Genomic DNA, 19810 nt, shown 5'->3' on the forward strand with positions numbered 1-19810 from the left:
CATGATGATAAGAAGTCCATCTACAGCTCCAAATCCACTTTCCTTTCCGATTGCATGTCTCACACCATTTGCCTCATACCGCCTCAGTCCCCATATGCCACAAAAACAGCTCTGGCCAACCGAAGCATGGACTCCGTCTGTGGACATTAGCAGCAGATCTTTTGAATCCAAAAAGTGGAGCCACCAACGGTTGGACTTGTCCATCCAGCAGAGCCCACAACAGCTCAGCTGGATTAATAACTGGGATGTTTGGATACCAGCTCAACACCCTATCCGTGAACCATGCTGAAAGACGCCATTACCATCAGAGACTACCAGTGTCTCAAAGGGGTAGTTGACTATCAGTGGAGATGTCTGACTAGGTGGTACAGGTCAAAGTAACTTCCTGGTGACAGGACCTGAGCTTTCAAAACTTCAAATTGTCCTTCATCTTGATGTTAGTAACATCTAGACTGAAGACACCTGCCTGGAAAGGTTGAACGAGCATTTTCCCAACAAGCATCAGACGTTGTAGATGGGAACAAGAAGATGTACATACCCGTGATGCAACCAGAGGGCTAAGATGGGAGCAGTTGGTACTGGACTGGCTTTGGGGTTAAACATCAGCTCTCCACTACCATGCAGGTCTGGATACCTGAACCACATGACACAACCTCACTTCCTCTTACCAACAAGCCTTGCCTCTTAAAGGGACAGTGACACACACTTTATGATTGTAGAAATAAAAACAAATCAAACCTTTCAAAGAAGGTGCGGGCGTTAGCATGTAAGTCCCTGGTTGGACTCCGACAGGGGGGCCTTTCTGTGTGGAGTCTCCATATCCTGTCTGGGGTTCCTCTGGGTTCTCTGGTATGCTCCTGCGGTCCAAAAATATGCAGGAGATTCACCGGAGACCCTGCATTGCACAGAACTGGGAATGGGAGAGAACCTTGTATGTCTGGATATGTGGCCCAGCGCTCGACCGGTCCAGGGTGAATCTCACCACCAAAAGAAATCTGGAATAGGCTACAGCCCCTCCGTGACCCTGACTGCTAAACCCCGACCTCATTCTTGTAACAGAACAGGCATTAAATGGCATCACTTGACAACATTGCCAAGATGATCCCAGAAAAGTAGCAAAACCTACTTGGCTGAATTAAATATTAGCTGTATCGGGATTCTGATTGGACCTTAGCTCGTGGAAGCTGATTGTTAGCATTCTGCGTTACCTTACTTGACGGTATCGCAAATAATAACCGTTCTCTTAAACAACACTTCTCTTCAGCACAAGGTACTTCCTAGTTTACTTGACGGGACTACTGTCTCCTTAAGAAACGGTTGTTTTTGTGAAAATTGCTCATGTATCCCCAAATTTTCACATTCCGAGATTTATTGGTTTTTCTTTTTTTTTCTTTTTGGGGATTTGCTTAAAAGCTCAGTCCCCTGGCTCAGCGGCTCCGTTCGGTTCTGGTTCTTTGGGCTGTTGGTGGTTCATCTGTCAAACTGCACCTTTTTGTCATTATCCTTCTCTTTGCTGTCAGACAGGATTTACAACGAGAAACACTCACGCAAAGCAAAGTCAAAAGTGACGCAATGCTTGGCCCAGCGCAGTCCTACTCCGGACCAACGTTGGATTTTATTTTTCTTTCTTTTTTTCTTGGCTAGAACATACAGAGAGCAGATGACTCTTAAATTTTTATTTTTATATCCATACCTCTTCGACACATACCAGAGAAGATATTGAGCAGGAATTCAACCTTCTCCCGCTGTTTACCACCAGAAATACTCGAGTTCCTCTTCATGTATCTTCACGGTTTATAAATAAAAAGAACAATAATACCGTCCCGGTGCTTCACATTTGTAGTAAAAGCGTTTCACCGAAGAGGCCGAGCTTCCCGTCGAACGACGGCTACCGCCTTCCTGCAAGCGACCCATCGGAAACTAGGACGCTCTACTAAAATTTTGGTTTTACTAAAGGCCTCCGAGGAAGACGCCGCTTCCTTTGGCGCCTGGTGCGACGGTCAACTCGGTCTCAGCTTCCCTTCCCTCCCGCCGGACCGACTCCAGCTCCAAGAGTCCTAATGATGTTCCCGTTCACGCTCCCCGTTCCCATCGTCCCTGCTTTTTCGCCACTCATCGCTATCCATCGGCCGTTCTGGTCGCCCCGTAGGGACGGTTAGCACGACATTTGGAGCGTAATTGTCGTTTATGTTTTGCAGTTTCGAAATTATATAACACATAATTGGGCTTTTCCTCCGTTCCAACAAGCAAAGCGCAGCTCCGCGGCTGACTTTTTTTTGGGGGGGGGGGGGATACAATCGGGAGGTACCTTATTGGAGCAAATGTACTAAATTGCATTACACTCCCACCACCAGAGATCGATATCTACTATTACATCTCAGACAGAAAATTGAGTTTCCAAAGGTATTCGAACGCGTCTCAAACCCCGACGATGGAAACGAAACAGTCGCCTGGGTGAACTAGCAGAACTGTGCGGGAGGACAAGAAACCTTGTCCACGCCGGCTGCAGCCGAGGGCTGTTTTGACTGCGAGGACCTGGCAGGCGGAGATACGTCCCCTCGGATTTCAACTGGAGCAGGTCGGGGAGGAAATACCGCTGGCAAGGAGTGAGAACAGGCATGCCTCGCCTTTGACAGTCTGGATAAAACACTGGAGCGGTGCTTTAGGCGGAGATCGGCACATTGCTGTATGTTGCTGTAAGCTGTTAGCCCTCAAGGACAAGAGAGGGGATTTTGCCAAGCGATCCCATAGGTCCTTTATTGAGGCCGGGGTGGCATATCGCGTTGCCCTCCTGCCCACCCCACTCCTCTGTTTCCTCTTAGTGCGTTCACACACACCCAAACGGGAGAAACCCTTGAAGGCCTTCCAGCTTCAACATTTGGCCCATCTGGAAATAATTAAAGAGGGGAAAAGGTGGATGAGGTGGCCAGACCAATTTTCTCTGTCAAAGTCAGTGAGACCCACCCAAACTGTACGTGCGGACTCCTAGCTAACTCCCCGCAATCCCCCCGTGACACCACTCCTGCTTTGCTTCCCTGCTCAGCATCACATAATCATTCTTACTTCCAACTCCCGTCGCCTGACTTTTCACGTATCGCACTACTGGACGAGGTAAGGCGGCCGTCATTGGCGCACTTAACTTACGCGGCAGATTTACTTTACCGATTTCTAAAGGCCGAGTTTAGGGGAAATTCCGATTTGGGCTTTTTAAGGGACCGGACGAAGTACCGCAGGACCAGGACCTCTGCGTCCGTGTTCGTAATCGGCCTGGATGTCGGGATGGAGCTGGAGTCGGATGGCGTCTGTCAAGACGGTTTCTACATCGTCACTGCTTCGTAGGCGTTTTAGCTTGAACTGCACCTTCACCTCAAACGTGGACCGCTTACTGGCAGGACCAAAAAAAGAAGTTCCATGAGAAATCAGAGCAAATACAAGATTGGCCAATCCTACTCTGGCTACGAACTCAGTGTACAACTCCAGGACCCATAATCCCGTCCCCTTGCCTGCAGATTCTGCAACAAAGCCTGAGTTTCTCTTACAGGCGATTCGGATGATCAACATAGAGTTGATCACCCAAGCTTCGATCACTCAGGTCACGCCGATGTTCCTGAGGTTCAATATTCCCAGAATTGATCATTCTCAGGCCACAACTGCGGTTTAATATTTCCAGGCTTCAGTGTTCGGTTCAAACTTTGGTTTAATTTTTCCTTCTTTTTTTACAAACATCTATAAGTCGCTTTGGGCGAACCTCTATCGTACAATAAGATAGCGATGGTCGCTAATATCTAGTCATTTGCTGACATTTCACACAACGATCCGTAAGGAGCTACTCATGGCTAACTTCCAAAGGTAACACATACCGTCTGTTTGGAACCAAACGATGTTGCATTCATCAAACCCTGACGGGACACAGTTTCTGTTCAGAGACGTTTGGATTGAGGAGGAACTAAGATTTAACTCTACAAAATGGCCAAATTTCAAGCCATCGCGGTTGCATTGTGCATACAAATCAAAAATATTCTGGCGCAGACGAGTAAACGGGGTATCATCTGCATAGTGACGAACGTTCCTAAGATAGCATATGGAACGTTGTGTGCGCGCTCCATGTATTGTCCAACGGATTAACAGCAAGTACTGCAGCAAAGGAAAACTTCTTATTTTGATGAAGGGCGGTTTAGAGTACATGCCCACTGGCCTCTGTCATCATCCGAAAAGCAAAGCATCCATAAATAGCGATTTGTCTGCTTCCAGCTGCCGCGCCATGTGCTCCCCAACAGCGTACGACAAAATTATTTACCGATTTGCGCAACTGCTAAACGTCAACAAAGCCTTTTGCCGTTTACGAGTCGCAGCCGAAAGCGCGGCGTGGTCAAAATCCAAAATGCGGGGGGGGAAAATTAGGAACTGGGGTGGAAACTTCTCAAAACGGAAGGCTCATCATCCTCCAGAACGTACATCCAGTTGTCCTCAATTCAACCCTTTCTGAATTAGCATGACCGGAACAGTCTGTCTTTGGCTGCCGGTACACAAGCCTTACAAGCGGGAAAACAAACTCCGGAGCACGTTTTCACGGTGGGATCAGAGGAAATTAAAAGATCCCCGAGCGGGGTCGAAGGTCATTGGAAGATAGCGTAGGAGATGGCGGAGCAGCGGAGAAGATTCATGGAGGAAAGCCGAAGGAAAGCGTCGGTTTATAGCTCGTCCACCGAGTCCCAGATCTCTGATCCCACACTGTCATCATACACAATGTCATGATGGATGTGATTTCATGGCGGCTCTAAGAGCGGCTTCCTGGGGAATCCCGGCATCTGGATCGCGTTAAGAGCGGATTTATGTTGAGCTAGCGAGGACGACGGCAGAAAAACAGCTGCAGCTCTGGCAGCTTTGGCGGAGCTCGTCCGTCGGGCTAGTGAACCGAGGGGAATTCGAAGCGGTCGGTATCGACACCCGCCGATAAAGTTACTCAGATCGGCGTCTATGAACAATCGCGATAGCGATCGGTAAAACCTGATTTCAACCCATTTCCCCGTGAAAAGTCATTTCTGTGCTGCTAATGCTAACACGAGCGGCGGGATGCGACCGGCTGTCAATCGAAAAGAACCCTGATGCGCGTCTGAAGGTGCAGGAGGTGCAGAAGGTGAGGATCCGTAGGAAAAGGTGGCGTCTCAGCCGACAGCGAGAGCAGTGACACGCTAGAGGAACCACAGCGGGAGAATTTCTCCAACGCCAGACGTAAAAGCACCTTCATGAACACTTGGTGTTACAGCCACATGTGGGGAAACTGCTTGGAACTATTTCAAGCTGACTGTAGTTTTTAAGTATCCCTTCTCACTTACACAGCATAAACATATCTTTTTATAAATATATTAATTGTTGTTGTATATTATCATAAAATATATGTATTTTTATTATGTTTTATTATTGATTTATTATGGCTATTATTATTAGTGTTGTTGTGTGTTATTATGAAATATATTTTTTTTATTTATTCTTATGATTATTATTGTTATTGTTTATTATTTTTAATGCGTATTTTTTATGATCATTATTATGGATTATATATTTTTAATTATTCTTATGATTATCATTGTTATTGTTTATTATTTTTAATATGTAATTTTATTATCATTATTATGACTATTGTTGTTGTATATTATTAGATATATATTTGTTATCATTATGATTACTACTACTGTTGTAAATTATGAAATGTATACATATATAGTTATCATTAGATTATTGTTCTTGTTATATATTATTTTTAAATATATGATTTTTCTTATGAGCATTTTTATGATTGCTGTTTATTTCTTTTTTATATACATATAATTATCATTATTATGATTATTGCTCATTATTATTATTATATACAATACATGGATATATGTAAATACATTTTATTATTATTATTATTGATGGAGTTTATAATAATAATTATTCTTAGAATATTATTATTATTTTTGTTTGTGTTATTATTATTGTGTTATTTTGTGGCTCAATGTTAACTTTGGTGTTACCCAGCGGTACATAGGTGCTTTTAAAAACAGCTGGAATCACAGATCACCAAGCAAACCAAAAAGTATTCCCTTTTTTGAGAATCCCTATTTTTGGGGCGCAAATGATGAGATTTTGAGTCCAAATCCAGTCAAAATGGCACAAAAATGATAAATCGAGGACTCCCACAGGAAAAGCAACCTTAGGAAACAATCAAAGCTGAGGATGTGACTCGGCTACGTAGAAAAGGCACGACGGCAGCACCCGGAGATACTGAACATGAAGACCATCTCTTCAGGACTCAGACCTGACACCCCAACTCCTCCTCTCTCACCCCGTCCATCCGGTCGCTCACATTGCAGCGTTGAATTCGGGGTCGCGTTCAGGATGCGGAACCCTGCGCCCGACACGCCGCCTCCTGGAGTTCGGTGCCCCCTGGCATCGGAGGCCACAACCGGACGCCGACAGGACGGATATCTTCACCGGAATCATCACTGCATGTGATGGGGGGGAAAACACAGCAGAGAAATTTTTGTGCCTTATCTCAGTGTGTGTGTGTGTGTGTGTGTGTGTCAGTCAGGTCAGACCTTATTTATAAAGCGGCGAATCACATTCCCCCATGAGCGAACGCTTGGCGGCGGCAGCATGGAAACACTGCCTGGGGAAACCCAGTGTGTGTGTGTGTGTGTGTGTGACACAGTGAGAGAAAGTTAATTAAACAATTTTGAATTCATATTGGCAGCAGGTCTCTTTTGGAATCCCATTATTATTAAAAAAAAGTCAGGTCATAACCGAGACCCTGGCGTTTCATGGGAACCCCTACGACGTTAACGCAAGTGGCATCTCACGCTGAAATCACGGCGGACGAACGACACGGGAAGACGGTTCCCCCGAAAATCCCCGAGGTTTTTTTTTTTTTTTGCAGGTGTGGAGGCGCAACCCAATCCGCTGCCACGCATGCATTAAGAAACATCAAGAATGTTGGAGAAAATTCAAACCACTGGAGTGTAATGTAACACAAACAAAGCAGCAGTCTTGAGTATAATAACTTAATTCTTCTCATTAGTGACTCTGTGTGTGTGTGTGTGTGTGTGTGTGTGTGTGTGTGTGTGTAGCTCTTACTCAAGGCAGCTGGACTTGATTCAAGGCTGGACATGTTGCATGCTGGAGGGAAACCTGCCCCCCTCCTGCTTTGACTCAAATGTCGCCCTCGTCTGTAACACAAGCAGACAGCGTGCAGGGGCACACACACACACACACACACACACACACACATACACATGCAAAAGCTCTCACGCACGCCGTTCTCTTGAAACACAGATGGGAGATTCCATTTGGCAGATCTGAGCACAGATAAAACCAAGGAATAAGACGTAACGGGAGCTCAGCAGTTTTAGCGCTTTTAGAAATGGATTTGTGAATTTTGGTCTAATTTATCGCTCACGTTTGCAGCTTCGACCGGCGGGTAATTCGAGCGGCAACCCCCGAATACCTGACCCTTACGTTCCTGACACACACACACACAGGTAGATACCGTGAAAGTGGGTCACAAAGTTTGGAATTCGCGACAACTGCGGCCCGTGAAGAGTCCGAGAACAGCCTCGGACGGACCCGAGGGTGGTGAACTTGATTCGTTGCGAAAGACGACGCGTAGAAATACAGCGGCTCCTTAAAATTCAAGATTTATTTTATTTGTCCAGAAGGCAATGAAATTATCTCAGGACCAACAACACTGTGTAGTTTGCTGTGGTAAAATATCACAAAGTGCCAATGGGGTCTTGACCCCGACAATCCAAAGAAATAAACCCAGTGTAAACATTAAAGCAGTTTTAAGCAGTTTGAGCATTTGAGATACAAATCGCTTTATATACGATACGACTTTTACATGCCAGCAAACTTTATCCTTGAAATATGAAAAAAAAAAAATTCATGATATGAATAAAAGAGCGAGAAAAAAAAAAATCTAAATTCAAAATTAGAATAGGCTTCACGTCGCCGCCGCATCTTCTGAATCGGCGCCGCTCACCAACTTCACCTTGAAGAACAACTCGCAGCTTCCAGCATCTCTCAGCCACTTGGTCCAGGTGGTTATTATCTTTTATCTTTGTTTATTTCATTTTATTTTTTTATAATTATCATGGGCCCTAAGAAAGCAAGCGGTGGTCCCAGAAAGAAGATATTACGGCTATTACGAAATAACAGCGAAGCACAAACGTGGTGTATAAGTGACCGATATCGCACGTGAATATAATCGCGATGCATCCACCATACGTACCGCGAATAAATTCATTTGTTTTTCTGTTATTTTGAGCGGGAAAAAAAATTATTTCAGATCCAAAAGAAAAAAAAAAAAAAAAAAAAATCAACGTACAAACCCATTTCTGGAAGGAATTTAATTTTTATCTTTAGGGTCCACTATACAGGACTGTCTCAGAAAATTTGTATATTGTGATAAAGTTCTTTATCTTCTGTAATTCAATTAAAAAAAAAGAAAATTACTTTTTCATGATATTCTAATATTTTGAGTGAGTTGTTTTTTGAGTTCTTAAGATGTAAGCCATAATCGGCAATATCAAAATAACAAAAGGCTTGCAATATTTCAGTTGATTTGTAATGAATCCAGAATGTATGACATTTTTTGTTTTTGTAATTGTATTACAGAAGATAAAGATCTTTATCACAATATTCAAATTTTTCGGAGACAGTCCTGTGCACGTCGTACATCGTCCTTCATAGCACATTGTTGTGATTGCCTTCTCACAGTTTGAATTCTCTATATCTTCTATAGAAGGCTTATTTACTTTCCCCAAAACATATAAACATATACATTTACAGCGGACCCTTGATACTTTGCGGTTCAGTTTTCGCTACTTCACAGATTTTTTTGGGTAGTTCAGTTCTCACGAGTTATCACTCTAAGTTTTTTTTTTTTTGCAGTATTTGAATTTTTTCTTCCATGAGGAAATAGCTATATTCGAGCCAAAGAAAAAAAAAAACAAAAAAAAAAAAACCTGTAAAAATAAAATTAAACTAAGATGAATTTTATAAAATAAATAAAATACGAGATCTCCTGAAATGTGCTGGCGAGGAAGAGAAGCGACAAGAAAAGGAAGAAATCGAAGAGATCGGTCTCGAGCTCTAAAGGACTCGCAGCAAAAGCCCAGTAAAACATGTCGCAAGATCGGGACGAAGAATGTTTTTAAAGAAGAAAACGGCAGTAAAGCACAGGCCTGCTCAAAAGATGCCGTACCACCCGATAAACCAGCGCAAAAGAGTTGTAAAGCTCTAACAATTATCCAAAAGTGTTAAGTGTACTGTATAATAAGAGTGTGGGAAGCGTAATAGAGTTGATGGTGGGTTGATAAAAGTTAGCGGGAGGTTCGTAAAAGGTTGAGAGGCTCGTTGAAGGTTAATTTATCTGTAAATACCATCAAAATCATCACGTCTCTATTTTGCGGAAATTCACATTTCGCGGGGAGTCTTGGAATGTAACTCCCGCGAAAAGTGAGCCTCCATTGTATCACATTTTAGCACCGGCTAGCGGTAGCAACCCTAGTTGAACCAATTCCAAGGAGGAAATGAAAATATGAACGTGCGCGACGGCTTAATCGGAATTTGTTGGGAGAAATTTAAGCCAACTTTGTAATTTGTAAGAAATTTAAGCCAAAGGCGACTCTTCGGTTACTACGGTTACCCTTCATTTACATCGTTTGATTTCTCCTCGCTTCCCCGAAACATGGAAGGCTAACCGCGCCCCCGGGCTAATGTCCGGATCCTCCACTTTACCCGGTGGAAAAACGCATGTCTTTAACTCACATGAATCACCGTGACTTGCAAAGACCCCGGCGGAGGCGGCTAACACTGTCAAGAGAAGGATCATCCGTCAGAAAGAGTCCTTACGTAACGGCCGTCTCCCCTTTTGAGGTTTCCTGCGGGCGAAAACAAGCCGATCACTGAAGACTTCAGAGCAGCAGCGTCCAGTGTTTAAGACATTTATTCCACGTACGGACAGGAGTCATAGAAATGAATTAAAAATGTTGCCTGACTAAGCGGAGTTGTACTTCTGGGAACCCAGAAGGCGGAGCAGTGCCATATTTACACCACTGGATTGAACTTGTACAGTTAAATCTTTTAGGACCTTCATTTTACAACATGTACACAAACAAACGCCGCCTGGAGCCTTCTGGTCCCGTGAACTCAAACTGTTTTACACACACATGCGCGCGCACACACACACACACACACACCTAAAAACCACACATTCTACTCATTCGGAAATCATAGATGATATTTGGACATTTGGAATACAGTGACAGATAGTGTTAGTGCAGTAAATTATATATTTAACAAGGCTAAGTAGGAATCTAAGATCCGACACCACCGTCGTCCACATCCTGTCTCTTTAAATAGTTTTTTTCTCTTTTTTTTCATAAGCTATTTTACAAAAAAAAAAAAAAAAAAAAAAAAGAGCGATCAGTTCAGATGGGTGTTTGCTCTCCTCGGGCCCCGGCCCGTCGGCCCCTCGGGCCCCTCGGGCCCCTCGGGACCCTCCGGCGCTGATCTTGTGACTCCGGGCAGGTGCTTGCAGGCGGGCGGGGGAGTGAAATACGGCGGCGAGACTCATTTGGTGCTGTAATAGATGATGAGGATCAGAATGGCCAGAACGATGGAACAAACCATGGCCAGGATGCACATCTTCTTCCGGGATTTTTGCTTTAAAAAAAGAAAAGAAAAAAAAATGAATGAAAAAAAAATTTAACGTGAGAAAAATAATTTTCCATCCCATTTGCTTTGTTTAAAAGGATTCACTTTTTTTTTCCAAATTTTTTCACAAATGTCTTTTATTTTCAAGCAACTTTCTTAATATTTTAACTACAAGCCCTGAAGATATTTATTAATTTAAATTAATTTTGTGGTCAATGTCTTCCCACTTTGCAATTTCCCATCATTTTTAAGACATTTTCGGAGTCATTTTCAATTGATGCAACATTATTCTATTTCCTTATTCACATGATTTAATAAAGAGTATTAAGTTATGCATTCTTTGTTTTAATGGCAATTACTGATTTATGCATTTTAATCATTGTGGGTTTTTTTTCTCCATGTTATGACCTATTTTTTATTTTCATTTTCTATAATATCTCCCTGAAAATAAAATGAGGAATAGATTGCGAATATATTGCTTAAACCATAGTTGTCAAACTCTGGCCCACTGGCCAAATTTGGCCCACAGTGGAATTATATTAGCCCAAGAAGCCAGACCAAGTGACTACTAGAGCTGGCCTGCCGCTAATCTAGCCTACAGCGCATGTACTGCTAAAACTACAAATCCCAGAATGAGTGAACATTTGCCAGAACGTGAACATTTTTTTAACAGGGATGAAAAGAAGGTGGAGAGAGACGAAGATAATGAGACAAAAGAAAGTCACCCGAAAGCTAAGACGAGGAAATATGGCGAAGCGAATGTAGCGCTTGGCTTCACTGGGACGACAGCGGGAGACGAGGAAACTTAACACTTAAAATCTTTTCTGTTACTGACTAAAAACATTACATTACATTGCATTTGGCAGACGCTTTTATCCAAAGCGACTTTCAATAGATAATGATAATAAAGTTATTCTTTGTTGTAAGTTGAACTCTAATTCTGTCTTTTTTTGTTTTCTTTAATGTTAACAAGGATATGATTTTAAGCAGAGGTTTACTTATAACAATATTATAGACAAATGATATTATTTATAGTCGCGGCGGAGAATGGGGAGGCGCGAATTGTTTTCTTCTTGCTGGGGGGGCGTAACAGAAAATAATTGAGAAGCACTGCCTTATGCTAGCACTGGCGCCGAGCGACCCCGAAAGACGGACAAAATAAAGGCAGAAAACCGAATTTTGCATGTGTGCAATATCAAGTTATACATTATATAGTGTTGAGCTTTGCTTGTTCCATATTCACTTTTTGACCAAAAGTTGTTTGGGTCCAAAAGGTTCATTGTTCTATCTTTTTCGTTTTCAGTAAATATCAATGTCGGCCCGCGACTTTGTCCGAAATGTTAAATTTTTTGCCCGCCGTGTATTTGAGTTTTCCACCCCCGGCTTAAAGGAAACATCGCTAAAGAGAGAGTAACATCACAAAAGCTTCTTTTCCTCCTTCCAATCGATGTGTTTAAGGAGGCCTGCAAACTCCTCAGATTCCAATCACTGCCTCTCCAGATGCAGGAAAACTGCATTTGTCTTGAATCCTGAGCTGCAGAGTCATTTATCACTGCTAGCATTTCGTGTCTCGATGCCAACGCTGGCGCTGAACCGCCTCCGAGGCTTTGTCACACATATTAGGACTTCTCCATCCCGAACCGTGACCTGCTGCGGCTGTTGTTGACGTGCCGCTGTAACCGTGGCGACCGATCGCAGACTTCGCGGAAATATTGACGCGCTCCGTTGCTGAGCGTCGCTATTAATCCGGGCAACCATTTTAATCTTTTACTAGATCTCAGTCATTCCCTCCAATGGGCCTGACTTTTCAATCCCGTACGGTTCGGGGCGTTTGAGCGCGGCCAAACCGGTTACGGAAATCCCGGTGTTGAAACATGAAGCCACGACGCGTGCAGAAAAACTAAAGGGAACTCCGTGAGTCGGATTTTCAGCGAGTGAATTTAGCGTTAAGTGAGGATCGGGAGTGATTCGTGATCTTCTCATCGTTGACCGATGTTTGTGCTTCGTTGTGTTCATTGTTTTGCGTGAGCTTTTAATGGAGGCACACTCACTTGGTAGTAGGCGGCTCTCTGGAGCTGCTCGGTTCCTCGCTCCACATGGACTTCGGCGTTCTCCACGTTTGCCTCGATGCTGTCTGTAAACAGGATAAATTATCGGTTTCATTTGTGTCGGCTTCAGTCGGCCATGGCTTTCTGGGGGGAAAAAAAAAAAAAAGAAGAGAAGTTTCTCACCGATCATCTCCCCCTGGTCGTGGATCATCACCGCCAGATCCTTGAAGATCTGGTTGACGTCCATGATGTCAGACTAGAGTTGCACAAAGACATGTAGTTGAAGCGGCGGCGCGGCGAGCTTGCGTTAGCTTGGGGGAAAGGAGCGGCGCCTGACCTCCAGCTGTCGGATGTTGGTTTCTCGCTCCTTGATGAGCTCCAGGTCCTCCTCGGTGATGGCCGCCTCCTCGGCCTGGGTGGTCATCTGACCCCAGTCCTCCTGACTTCACGCGGCCGAAGACGGAAAAGGGCTTCGTTACTAGACGCTAAAATTCTAATCCTGCTCGCGTGTTTAATTGTTTTTTTATTCCTCAAACAACTGGAGAAAAGCAAAGCTCTGACGAATGACGATCGCTTACTTGTCGAAAGAAACCAGCTTTTCATCTCGGACGTTTTCTTCTGCCTGGAACAGAGAGAGTCAGATCATGTGGGTAGAAATGGACAGTCACACACACTGAAGGACGGCCCTATGAGTACGATATTTACCGGAATATTAAACGCACCTAAATATAAGCCGCGACGGCTAAAAATAAACAAATAACTATAAATGTACATATTCAGCATTCATCATTTACCGCAATCCTGGTGCATTTATCATTTTGAAAACGACTGTACTTGCTTTGAAATGAAGTAATTCATTTCTTTGTTTTCTTAGTAATAACAGTGAATAAGTACTAAATAATACTTAATCAATAATAGTAAATTATATACCGTGATTTCCGGACTACTGAGCACACCTGAATAATAAGCCGCGGCAGATAAAAACAACTAAAAGCTAAATCAAAAAATAAATAAGTCGCGGGTGTCCACATTGTAACATGGAACATGAAACCAAAACCATTTGTTTTTTTTTACTTTTAATTGAATACATACCGGTAAAATCCACAAGCACATACAAGAAATGCTTTTTTCTGAGCAGTGCCGGTCACACGGATGATATAAAAGATGAATAATAAATATGACAAGGAAAAGTCCATCCATCCATCCATTTTCTATCCCTGCTTTGTCCTGCTCCAGCTGATTGCTATCTTCATCTTCCTCCTGCGTACTAAAACCATTAAATTAATCTCCTTCTATCTTTTGGTTGATCTAATTTGTCTATTTATATTTATATTCCATTTTATTTGACACATGTAACTGTTCCGCTGCTGTGACAAAAGAATCTCCCTTATGGGCATCAATGAAATTTACCTTATCTTAATATCATCAGTCCTATGTGGCGAGGCTAAATGTTTTGGTGGCGTGCAGCTGGTCAGCCCAAAAACTAGCCGCATCGTTGTTTGAAAAAAAGTGGCGGGTAATGACGGTAAACCACTTGCACAACCACTTGCTCACCGACAGACGGGATCCAGCTCTGGCTCGGGCCACCGACTCCTTCTCCTTCTCGGCGGCGCGGCGCTGAACCGCCTGGAAGTTGTTGAGCGCCGCCGAGAAATCGTTCATCAGCCGCTCTCTTTGGAGTTTCTGCTGCCTCTGGGGACACGAGGAGGGCGGGAGGACGGTTTCACAGAGACAAAGATATATGTTGTTTTGTCATTTATTAGTTACAGTATATATTATTGCAGTGACAGTGAGGAATTTCCCGCAAGGGATAAACAAAGTATTAAAAAAAATATATTCGGGCTTCATAAATGACACACGCTGAGCTTTTCAGATTGAACATGTTTCGTGTCAGGATGGAAATAAAATGCTATAAATTAATAAAACTGAGCCCATCCCAGTGAGGAGTGACCTTTGGTTTCTGTCTTATCGTGATATTTCAAACTGTATTTCAACACGGTCTTTAGCACCGATGTATTCGCTTTCTGTATGAATATTTTGTAATCTGAATTGAAAATAACTGTAAATTTAACCCCCAAAAAACTACAAAAAAATAAATAAGTTACAGCAAGTGATCAAGAAATAAATCTGTGAGAATTTAACAAACGATGGGCAAAGAATACCCACGAAATGAGTCGGAAATGACAAAAATCCACAAGAAGTGACTTACAAATCACCGATGAGTTTGAAATGAGAGAATCATTTCAGAAGTTTATTTTCAATATTGGAGCCTGAAACGGTGAGAACCTCTGGTCTCCACAGCAGCACTGATGACTGCGCACAAATAAGACGCGCTTTACCTCGGGCATAAAACGTGTGATAAATCTGATCTTGAATTTCACTCGTGTCACAAAACTAGAACGCCGATCTCCGACAACAGAGCTTGTCAGTGACTTTCGCGTCTCCGTAAATACTTCACTCAGAGCTCCAGCTGGACTCGCTGGCTCGTCTCCACCGCGTTTAGACTGAGCTCTGCTGGCCGACATCTGGCACTGCAGCGCGTCGCCGCCGCCGCAGCTGCGACTTGACATGTTGGAAAGCCGAAAATCAGCTGAGGACGAATGAACGGCTACATGAAATGAGGCGCGGCGTCTGGATATCCAAACAGGGAACACGGGAGGGAGTGCCTGCCGGGCCCACAATGACTGCAATTGTTGTCCCGTGAAAGTGGGTCATAACCGGGAGGGGGGGGGGGGGACGGGACTTTACTCTCAGCTGACACCAAATAACATTTACTCATTACTTCCAGCAGAGAGCTGATATTAACGCAACTTTCCTTGGCCACGGGACGAGCACAAACTAGCCTGCACACCCTTCGGGCTTCGCACTTGTGGGACAGATCACCGTTCTTTTCGTGATTCGCCAAAGACGTCACTTGTCATGGAGAAATATGGTCTTATCTAAAGATGTCATAGGTAACGCTGACGGCGCGGCCAAGACTTTACACGAGCGGGTAAACGGGAAGGTTTATTACAGTGAAGCGTTTTATCAGGTAACGTTGTCGACGTGTTCGGGAGTCACATTTATATTCCTGTCGTATGTACAGGCTGGAAATGTGTTTCCGTGTGCGGTGAGATTCTTATTTTTCTGTCCCCGGTGAAGCCAGATAGATGATAAATAATAAGCATATTATTGCACAGAAATGTAAACGGTATGAATAGGATGAATCCAATATGCGTTTAAGATTTCAATCATTACTAACCACTCTATTTATTTTTTTATTCCCGATCTGGTCTTCTCGTACATTAACTTCCCAAGTCAGTTTCAGTGCTCACCGATCGCGAGGACTTCCTCGGTACAGTTCTTACGGAGTGTTTTTTTTTTTCTTTCGGGACGTTTGGGGCAATTTTCAACGTTTTCCCCAACTTCATTTACATAACTTATTTCTTTCTGTGTTTCCTCATTGACATTTATTTGTCTTTTGTATTTTTTTTTTTGACTTCTTTCGTAATCTGTTGGCGTCTACGGGCATGTCCAACCAGGCTTCTGGTCAATTAGAACCCCAAATATTTGGAGCAATATTACTATGAATCTTGTTGCGGGATGTCTGTGAGGAGGCAGGCAGGAATAACCGCCTCATAGGTTCCAGCACTGACCTGCTCTGAAGGTGAGGACGGCAGCGGGATGGAGCCGAGCTCCTTCAGGTGCTTGTTGGTTTCTTTTGCAAGCTGGTTGGTGTAGTGCTGGATCTGCTGCCTGCAAAGAGAGAGAGAGTCAGCGTCAGGGACGAGCTGGCGAGACAGATCCACCTTCACACCAGGACAACTTCATCAAACTTCAACAAAAATATTTAGAATATTGGAAAAATTCAGAATGTAGAGAAAAAAAAAAATCCAATTTCCAAGAAGAAGGAGAGGCCATCTTCAGTTTGTGATGTTCGGAGCGTCGCTCCTCGCTGGCACTTACAGTCGATCCTGCAGTTCGCTGGTATCCTGTCTGGTCCCCAGCTGGCTCACCATACTCTTAATCTGGGCAGCTGAGCAAAGACAACAACATATCCGAGTCATACGGGTGTTTACACGGGAAAACACCTGATAGTTATGCCTCGGTTAAACAGCTCTATGTGAACGAGTGAAGCACGTAAACTGAAATGAAGCCGAGTTGATCCCGATGTGCCGCCAACCTTCTCTCTGCATGCAATTTGCCTTGAAGTCCCTGAAAAATATTTGCCTTTAAAACATTACATGGCTCATGAACGCAAGATACCGTTTGTGTGTGGGAGGGTTCCTCCTTCATTTCTATGAAGAGCTAACATGGTCGGACAGCTGAAGTCCTGTCTCAACTCTTCTTCTATAGTGGCGATAATGGGAGCTGATCCTCCAATCACGATTGGATGGAAATATGCACATTTGGATTGAAATCCCACTTTGCGCTGACCCTGAAGACTCTCATACTGTGCTGTATTTCAGTTGCTGGGTTCGCATTATATTACATTACAGTCATTTGGCAGATACTTTTATGCAAAGCGACTTACAAGAAGTGCAATCCAGATACAGCAGATACAGCAGATACAGGCGGGAGCGGCGTCACATTATGAGACAAAGTTGTGCTTTGCGGACTTTTGTAACAGAATATATCGTGTCTCGGCCGCAGCCTCTGAAAGTCACCCATTGTCTGGTGCCGTGGCGAGAGAGACGACTGTGTGTGCGCAGTGTTTGCTCGGCTTTATCTACTGAGCCAATCTCATACCTTCATTTTGTTGAGGAAAAGTGGGCGCAGTGTTACCTGACTATCGGTTTTGAAAGCGGTTGCTGTCCGCAAAGATGCATCGCGACTACCATTAACTTAAACCCGCATATTCAAGTGTAAATGAGTGAATTCTTGACTTGTGTCCAAGTTCTAAACCACATGTTCACCAGAGGGGTGTGCATAATTAAATTCCACAAAAAAAAAAAAGGATTTCTTCCTCGTGTGCTATCGCTAATGTTGTGTTCATTTCTAATGAGCTGGACTTGTCTTTCTTCTAGATCTGCTCCAAAGAAAGTGTCCTATCAGAGATTTGTAAGAGTAGGGTGAACTGGTCTCAGTCAACAGGACAGAAAGGCTGGTTTAAATGCTCAACAATTAGAATTACAATCCATCCGTAACACTGCACCAAATGACTACGAGAGACCGGTATGATGATGGCATTTTTGAAGAGGAACAGCTCGTGGCTCGAAATTCTCCTTGAAATAAAGTCCTAGGAATGAGCATGGATGTATTTTGACAACACAGACAAATTACCTGCTTATCTAACCAGATTCAATTTGTTTGGTCCAGTCGCGAAAAGCTACAAGATTAAATTAGCCGTGCAGCGAACGCAGGTCCGTGGTTGTATTCCCACAGCCGAACAATACCGTTTCGATTCCAGTCTCCCCCCGAGACAGTCCGAGTGTTGTTGAGCAAGACACTGATCCCCCTGCAGCTCCCCTGGTTCATCCAACTGATGTGTATGTATATTCTTCATGTTCTCCTGGTGTCTTCTCACAGTAAATTGCCCAGACACAGAGTGAAGGGTTGTGTTGACCCGGCCTCCATAAATCCACAGTGTAGGCTCCTGGCTCTGATGTTAAATATATATATTTTCACATGAGAGGCTTTTCATAGAGAGAAGAGGAGGCCTTGCCAATGACGCTAATATTGGCTTTATGACACTGACATGGAGGAGAAACAAGGCAAAGCCCAAGTCTCCCATTAATTCTATGCCAATGTTTTCATGCCACATAACAATAAAAAACTTCAAAATGGGTATATTGTCAACAAATGTAAAAGATTTTAATCTTGCAGCTCTTCTGGACTTAGTTGCGGCACACCTGATGTGTCATTTGGTGAGTGGGGGAGACGCGTTAAGTTAATATTTTCAGTGTTCATACCCTGCCCATTCACACGCTTAAGGCGAAGTCTTTTGGGGGGAACATCGTGCACGATCGGAAGATGCATGAGCGACGTAAAGGAATGCAATTCGACAGTTTGACCACTAGGAATATAAGAGGATCATCGATGCGTCCAGCGCTCCTCGTACATCCGCCCTCTGCATGCATGGAGGCGGAGGTCCTGCAGCCGCTGCATCCGGGTCAGCATAACACGGAAGTCAGCTGACTGCTGACAGCTACTCTTAATGCAAAAGGGGGGCCACTTACTGTTCTGTGTGATCTTCTGGATATTGGAGCTGCACGTCTGGATGAGGGTGTTGAAGTCCCGAGGGACGGGGCGGTAGCTGTCCGCTTTGCCGTACGACATGACTGGCGGCTGTCAGGGGGGAAGCTGATGGCTCGGATGTCAGCTGCGGACAAACGGATAGAGAGGTTCAATGGGTGCAAACGAGTTCTTAATTTAACCAAGAGAAGCACATTAGCACCGTCAAAAATACAACAAACTACGCTCACAGACTTACTGTCGGTGCTTTTCTTAGTATCAGGTAACTAATCTCCCATATTTATCTGCTTCCAGCCCGGGGATGAAGGGAGGACACGGGCTTCATCATTAACTGAGCTAATCGACATCATAAACCGGCGATAAAAGGTAGCAAGCAAGCGAGCAAGCTAATGTCGAGTGAGAGAAGCAAAAGCAAAAGGCCAAGACGATGAAGAGAAAATGTTTGAAGTGAAATAACGGCAATAAAAAGGGGTGTGTAACGTGCTAGCCGGGGTGTGTTTATCCCGGCTAGCTTCTAACGGAAAGTTACGTGAGGTGGCTAGCTTCCCGTCGCTAAGCTAGGTGAAGCTAGCTTATTCCTTGAGTTTCGCGATGAGCTGGGCCTTTTCTTTAGTTTTAAAAATAACCGAGCGTGACTCGCGGTGAGTCTTCGAAGCGGTACGCGCCGACGGCGACGAGCGTTAAAGCCAAGAAATGACGAAATACTTGCTTATTCGCCGATGAAAGCGGGACACATATGCGTAACGTTTCCCCTCTCGCCGTCAAAATACTGTTTTTTTCCCCTGAGCCGTCACCCGTGACGTCACACAAAGTGGGCGGGGCCTGTTTTCTTCTTCTACGCTTTTTTTACAGTTCTTCTTCTACTGTTTGATGACGTCACTGGAGGTCTG

General features: G+C 44.0%; 1 protein-coding gene and 1 long non-coding RNA gene across 4 annotated transcripts; both read right to left on the reverse strand.

Moving 5' to 3' along the window:
* Positions 1-373: 373 nt before the first annotated feature.
* Positions 374-6507, reverse strand: LOC147216020 (uncharacterized). The gene is made up of 3 exons (XR_015109184.1): positions 6350-6507; positions 739-857; positions 374-634 (listed from the first exon to the last, which is right to left on the reverse strand). It is a non-coding gene; the product is annotated as an uncharacterized LOC147216020 (long non-coding RNA).
* A 1151-nt stretch (positions 6508-7658) lies between these two features.
* Positions 7659-19729, reverse strand: LOC147216021 (syntaxin-12-like). Of its 3 annotated transcripts, none has more exons than XM_086178424.1 (10): positions 19630-19729; positions 18905-19047; positions 16692-16761; positions 16382-16481; positions 14301-14438; positions 13325-13368; positions 13084-13189; positions 12930-13002; positions 12750-12832; positions 7659-10707 (listed from the first exon to the last, which is right to left on the reverse strand). In XM_086178424.1, exons 2-10 carry the CDS (start codon positions 19002-19004, stop codon positions 10615-10617), a joined length of 807 nt encoding a protein of 268 aa, XP_086034550.1. In that variant the 5' UTR covers positions 19005-19047; positions 19630-19729; the 3' UTR covers positions 7659-10614. The 3 variants fall into 3 exon arrangements, with proteins under 3 accessions (XP_086034550.1, XP_086034552.1, XP_086034553.1); XM_086178426.1 differs by having other exon boundaries at positions 19626-19724; XM_086178427.1 differs by lacking the exon at positions 19630-19729 and adding an exon at positions 19159-19440.
* Positions 19730-19810: the final 81 nt, after the last annotated feature.

This window comes from Fistularia commersonii, chromosome 30, assembly GCF_037954325.1.
Source record: "Fistularia commersonii isolate RoL2024-O1a breed Wild chromosome 30, RoL_Fcom_v1.0, whole genome shotgun sequence".
NCBI classification, from domain to species: Eukaryota; Metazoa; Chordata; class Actinopteri; order Syngnathiformes; family Fistulariidae; genus Fistularia; species Fistularia commersonii.